At 38.3% G+C, this 7,078-nt stretch overlaps 1 protein-coding gene across 1 annotated transcript; it reads right to left on the bottom strand.

Annotated features, from left to right (window-relative positions):
- Positions 1 to 1,862: 1,862 nt before the first annotated feature.
- Positions 1,863 to 5,518, bottom strand: LOC110917273 (receptor-like protein kinase FERONIA). The gene has a single exon (XM_022161861.2). It carries the CDS (start codon positions 5,454 to 5,456, stop codon positions 1,926 to 1,928), a length of 3,531 nt encoding a protein of 1,176 aa, XP_022017553.1. The 5' UTR covers positions 5,457 to 5,518; the 3' UTR covers positions 1,863 to 1,925.
- Positions 5,519 to 7,078: the final 1,560 nt, after the last annotated feature.

Raw genomic sequence — 7,078 nt, 5'->3', positions numbered from 1 at the left:
TGCAGCTGCCAGCTGCAAGTGATCTGCCAGGAAAGGCCCACTGTTTTCAAATGCCCTACGAATCGTCAGAATCCAAATTTTTGGCATTTTGTCACATTAGACTCCTCCACTCATCATCTTCCATATTTTATCAAATTAGTCCATCTCGTCCAACATATCTGGAGTATTTGAGAGTTGTCGGACACGTGTTGCCATATTATTCGATATAATTTTTTCGAGGTGTCACAAAAACCAACTATCCGTAAGTTTTTTAAACGCCCATAACTTTTACGTACGTTAATATTTTTTTAGAATACACCACAAAAATGAGAATTTTATTCTCTTTAATTTCAGTATAGTATTGCTATAATTGTTTTAATTAAATGATATATTACGTTATTAACAATGTCTAAGAGTGAGTAATAACTGAATCATTAACCAAAACCGAGCCAGAAACAGTGGAAACCGAACCAAAAATAGAGGAAACCGAACCGAAATCAACAAAAACCCGAATTAACTGAAAAGTGATTAACTGAAAACTAAATTAACCAAAAAACAATTATCGGTTTTTTGTACCGCGATTTAACCAAAGTTAACTGAACAAAACTGAACAATTGATACTTCTATATAAATCTAGCTTTTATACCCTCGGCTCCGATTCGTGTATTTCATATATTTTTATTTCCATTTCATTTATTTATACATCTATTTCATGTATTTATACCTCAATTTCATTTATTTCTTAACCAAAGTTTTGGCCCAACTTTGTTTTTGGCTATTAACTGTAATTAAATAAAACAAATAAAAAACCGTCAATATAACATAATAAACCAAACCGATTAACTGAAAACAAATTGATTAATAAAAAGACTAATCGATTACTTTGGTTTCGAGTTATTCAAACCATGCACATCGTTACACTGCTTGTGTTTTCCGCCGCATCACGCGAGCACCTTCTTGTAGTATGAATTATGAAATACAAAAAATAGAATTTTTTGTGAGTGAAATAAAAGTTTTAAAAGACTAATACGAAAATACCGGTAGTTAAAAGGTTTATAGAAATGGTTTGCCATTTTCTTCTCTTCTTTTAGGCTATACGTAATGGGTATTATAGGGGCATGAAGAGGGATGAGTATTTATAAACTAATGCCCAAAAGGAGAAAAATAATGAAAAATAAGGAATGAAATAAACATTAAAGAGCATTAACCGTTACACATTTTTCAAAGGGACATTATAATGATGATCCGGCAAAAAATGCCCCTTAGACCATAGGTAATGGTTAATGCCCACTAAGGGGCATTTTTCACCACATCATCATCATAATGCCCTTTTAAAAAAGGTGTAATGGTTAATGCCCATTTCATTTATTACTTTCCATTATTTTTCTTCTCTTTGGGCATTATTATAGAAATGCCCCTCACTCTTCATGCCCCTATAATGCTCATGAGTAATGGTGTAAGGGCATTATCAAAATCTTTCATGCCCTTATAAAGCCCCATTACATATGGTCTTAGAAGGCATTAATCATTAATCTCTTTGCGTCAATCACTATCAAGTAGGAGATTAATTAATCATTAATATCAGAAGAAAACAAATCCATCAAATTAAAGAAAATGAGACTCTTAATCACATTGATCATCATAACTTTATTATTTTCATATACAAGCATACAAAAGATTGAAAAACTCGTTAAGATGAGTATTCTAGTATATCTAAAATTTGTATAGTCGATACATATAAATATTTTAAAGATTGATGTCCAAACGTCTATAAAAGTAGATCGTTTATCGTTATAATATTTAATTTACTATAACATTCATCATAAAGTAACTCCTATAACTAAAAACCCATTAGTGATTAGTGCAACTTGAATAAAAGAGTATAATAAACCAACCAATTAACCCATTTTATAAAAAAATAAATCCCAACCCAATTAGGATAATCGTCACTTAATTAACAAACCATTAGCTTCTTGCAATTGTGCTACAACCTTCAAACTGCTAACAACTTCACTCATCAACGGTCGATCAACACTCTTGTCAGCCAAACAACCTTCAACAATCTTAACAAACTCTTTCAGACTTTCAGCCGCTATCTTCCCCTTCAAACTTATATCAATCGTCTTATAAACCGCCCCTTTCACAATGTTACTCTTCACCCAGTTTTTCAAAAACACTTGATCTCTCTCAACCGTTTGATCTTCAAGCTTCCGACCACACAACACTTCCAACAACACCAAACCCAACGAGTAAACATCAGATTTTTCTGTGGGTTTGGTCCCCCCATTGGCAAACATACATTCAGGATCCATATATCCTATGCAGCTGCCCAGAATGCCAGTTAGATTGGCTGCAACAGCGTACAGTGGACCCGCCTTCGTTAGACCGTAATCCGAAACCTTTCCAGCCCATTTGTCGTCTATAAGAATGTTACCCGGGTTCACATTGTTGTGAAGGATAGTATGCACACCACCTGTTTGTAGAAAGTCTAGACCCTGTGCTGCATCAATGCATATATTCAGTCTTTGTTTCCAAGTGAGCGGCTCGCGGTTTTGGGTTTCGTAGAGGTGACTGCGTAGGCTGCGGTTAGCCATGTACTCGTAAACGAGGATAACCTCGGATTTATGGTAGCAGTATCCTATTAATGGGACTAAGTTGGGATTCCTGAGTTGAGATAATGTTTCAATCTCTTTACAAAAGTTGGACATGAAGTCTGTTTTTTTCGACCAGTTTTCGATCATGAACTTCTTGAATCGTTTCATGGCGACCACTCTGCTTCCGTAGTCGATGTAAGCTTTGTACACAATACTGAAGTCACCGGTGCCCACTATTAGGCTTTCGTCGAAATCGTTTGTGGCTGAGTGAATTTCCGAGAGAAGGAACCGACGACAACCATCTTCGTACATCTTTGAGCTACTTACGGAGATAAACGAATCCATTTTTGCTGCTTTCACTCCGTTCCAAAGCAAATCCCATCTCCAACTCCTGAGTTTTTTGAGCTTCAGGCTCTTTTTACTCGCACTTGATGCTGATTGTTGTTCTGATCGCGGTGAGTTAGAAAACGAAAGGGTACCGCTATATACTGGCTCTTCAGGTATGGACCAACCTGCGGTTTCTTGCTGCTCAAGTGCGAATTCAAGGCCTGAGATTATGTTAGCCATGCTCGGTCTTTTTTTCGGTTGATTCTCCAAGCATTTTTCCGCTAAGTTGATGAATACTTTCAAGCAATGAGGTGAGATTTCACCTCTTATACATGGATCAATAATCTGATCAAGTTTCCCCTCTCGAATGCTCTGCCGGGCCCATATAGCAAGGCTGCGTTGATCTTCCTCAAGCCCCGGATCCACCGCTGGTCTTCCACATAAAACTTCAAACAACACGACACCAAATGCGTAAACGTCAGATTTTCTTGATAGTTTACGTGACAGAAAGTAGTCCGGATCCAGGTATCCGACGGTGCCTTTGATGTTCGTGCTAACATACGATTTCGCCAACATTTGGGTCGTGTTTTCAATTTTCGCCAGTCCAAAATCCGAAATTTTACCGACAAAATACTCGTCTAGTAAAATGTTGGATGTCTTCACATCCCGGTGAATGACCCCATGATGAGTACCCGTATGTAAATAGTCCAGTCCACGGGCTGCACCGATGCAAATCTTGAGTCGTTGTTCCCATGAGAGTGGTGTGAAGCTGCTATTATCGTCTAACCCGAGCTTAAAAAGATGCTCAGCGAGCGTCCCATGAGGCATATACTCGTAAACAAGGATCATCTCAGTTCCATCATCACAATAGCCAATGAGAGAAACGAGATGGTTATGGCGAAGCCTCCAAATCATTTGAATCTCCATCCAAAACTCGAGAGCACCTTCTTGTGATCTTGAACTCATTCGCTTTATAGCAACGGTTTTTGCACCATCATCAATCACACCTTTATAGACTGTCGCAAAACCACCCATCCCTATCACTAATGACTTGTCGAAATTGCAGGTTGCTGCATTGATCTCCGCAAGCGAAAAACAACGACAAGAATCATCTGATGACGACGATGATAGCGATGGTGATCGTATGCTCTTCTTCCCGAGCTTTTCCTCCCAAAACCATCTTTGAACATACACTATGATGTTCAATGTGGTGATTAAAAAGATAAGTTTTGTTGCAACTGCGTTTAGGGTGCCAAAAGCCGGCAACTTTGGCATCCAGTTTGATGATGAATGCAGTTCAAATTTCGGGTTTGAACCTGCAAGACTGTCGTCGGGGTTACTTAGTTTAAAAACCTCTAACCCGCTCAACGTTCCTTCAACCAACCGGCTTATTGAGAATATAACGATCACAAGATCAGACTTACCGTTTCTTTTATCGCCTCTCATCGTTGTCACATAATCTTTGTAAACAGCAACCCCGAACCCGCCACCCCAATTGGTAACATCAACGTTTGTCTCAGCTATCTGATTGTTAACCAGGATCCCAAATTCCTTTTGACCGTTGTTAGTCTTCTTTTCCGGTTCGTGTTGACAAAAATGGAGCCGAACCATGTACCTAAATCCTAAATCCACAGGCAATTTCCATGTAAAAGTTGTTGTTTTCTTGATGTAAGATGATTTTGTTGACCATGATGTTTGGTAAACCTTAAGAGGTGCGGTGATTGTTGGTATCTTGGTGTACTTAATCATACTTGTAGCATGGTACACCTGGAGTTTCTTGTTTCTTTCCAGCAGGTAATCCGAGTCTTTCGACCATCGTCGGAACATCCCCGTGTCCTCAATCGGTGAAACGGAACTTCCACCGATGTTTAAACGGTGAACTGTCTCGAGTGCGGTGTTGTTGTCAATATAAAACTTGTACCTTTGAGGGTGAACCACATTGGCTCCGGGTTCACCTTCGGGTGTGTAATAGAGACCGGAAGGCATTGAAATGATTTCAATCCCATTCACAAACGCGTATGCGTTTTTATTAGATGGAGATATCGTTATGGTCAGCTCTCGATTCTCTTCAACACTGACACAAAATTCTTTAGAGAATGAGATTACACCTTGTGCACGAGCAGTAATCGAAGCACTGAAGTTGTGTAGGAGCTTGTACGGTCCAGCTTGCACCGTGAAGAAATCGGTAGATGTTTCAAACCCAATGTAAGAAGCGGGATTGAAGTGTAACCGGATGAATTTAGGACCGGGATGGAGTTTAAACGTGTAGTAGAATGGGGAACGGGAGGCTCGAGCCGTTAAGTATGGAACTGGATCACCCGAAAGAGATGTATGGACTGCTCTCGAGCTTATCGAGCCACCGGCTTGTTTTCTCGAAAGGCTGAACTTGGTACCGACATCACCTGTCCATTCACGTCCATCGAGTGCAGACGTGTTCCCAATCGATCCACAGTTAACCGCAATGTCGTCAATTGGGTAGTAAGGAGCTGGCAAATCCCCCTTGACACTCAAAATGAAATGAACAATGAACACAAAAAATAGAGAATTTAGGCACATTTTAATGTGTTTGTGTATGTTATGGTGGATGAACAAAGTTTTTGGAATTCTGTTAGTCTACATTTTAGAATCTGGATCAAAGACTGAATATAATTAATTAAGGACGTGTGAAACTGTTGAGAAGAACAAGAGACATGCCTCGCACAACTACATAAATAAAGTCTTCAAATTCAAAATACACGTTGTTAAAGGTTTGAAAAAAACGTAAGTCAATTGGATTAACAATAAAATTTCGACTCATGATAATAAATTAAAATTGTTGGATTCAGCCATTAAAATAAATGATATCGAAATAGAGGGATAAAGTTCCTAACCAACAAAATAACAACAAACGAATGATGTTGAATCGGTGGATCACTGTTGTGAAATTATTGGGCCAATCGAGTCCAACTAAGGGGAATGCAGCATTGGGCCAGGAGTCCGTATGAAAGAATAAAAGAGTCAACAAGCTTCCAGCTAATTTGATTGGGTTAACCGCAACAACCCGTCATTGGTTGGAGAGGTTTCACCACAGCGCTGGTGCAGCGCTTCAAATCCAAGGATCTTGAATCACCTGAGGGAATTCTTGTGAAATGAACTCTGACAATTACCAGCACAAATTTGAGGAGATTTCCAATCGTTCTATGGTATTATTACCGTCCGCTTTTCTTATTAGTTCTTTCCTTGAGAAACTAGTTTAATACCCGTCCGGTGGAAGGATTACGTTAACAGCGTAACAAACAAAGATAATCTATATTGAGGGTGTTTGGGATTGTTTCTCCTTTTCCATCTCCTTTTCTCCCTTTTGAAAAAGTCCTTTTCAAACCACAAAAACTCCTTTAACACATTACCCAAACACCACAAAAATGACTTATTAACTTTTAAGAAGTCAAAAAACTAAAAGGAGCTCGAAATAACTAAATAAGCAAATTCAAACACCTACATTAAGTGGACATAAATCTAAATAACATTACAAATAAAAGCACCATTCTTTAATTTATAAAAGGAAAACGAACGTGAACAGTGAATAACCACAAAACAATATAAAATAAAACTGATAAGGGTGGTAAAACATGAAATTGTGCCATTTTAATGCAAAAGTAAATGGTAAGCAACATTGGGGGAAAGTGTAATAACATTCAAACATGGTTTACTACCTTAATTTTTTGGCTTTTGGATCGTCCTCTTTAACCTCAAAGGTGGCCTCTTTTCGACCTGTTGACTTGATGCATGGTGCCCATTTGTCAAACTTGGTGTATTGTTGGCATCGTCTATACTGGGGAAGCTCATGTTTCACATCAAAAACCACCTGAAAGTCGTTATACAAGTATTAGAGTAAGGAATAAAAAGTATAGATATAAAGTTTCTTTACATGTAAAAACAACTACCGATATTGTATATTCTTCTTGCTGACTTGCTGCATTGTGGCCTGATGAATTTGGTGTACATGTAGCATTATCTACTTGGGGGACATTTAGAAATGTCAATGTCGACCTCAAGTTCCACATCAACCACCTGAAATTTATTATACAAATGTGAGTCTAAGGAATATAAAGTATACACACAAAGTTTGTTTACACGTAAAAACAATTACCAATGACGTATTTTCTTCTTGCTGAATTATTGTCTGGTCCGCATCTGAC

This window comes from Helianthus annuus, chromosome 9 (assembly GCF_002127325.2).
Source record: "Helianthus annuus cultivar XRQ/B chromosome 9, HanXRQr2.0-SUNRISE, whole genome shotgun sequence".
Taxonomy (NCBI): domain Eukaryota; kingdom Viridiplantae; phylum Streptophyta; class Magnoliopsida; order Asterales; family Asteraceae; genus Helianthus; species Helianthus annuus.
Note: the sequence above shows the minus strand (reverse complement) of the source record. Positions and strands in the feature narration are given on the sequence as shown.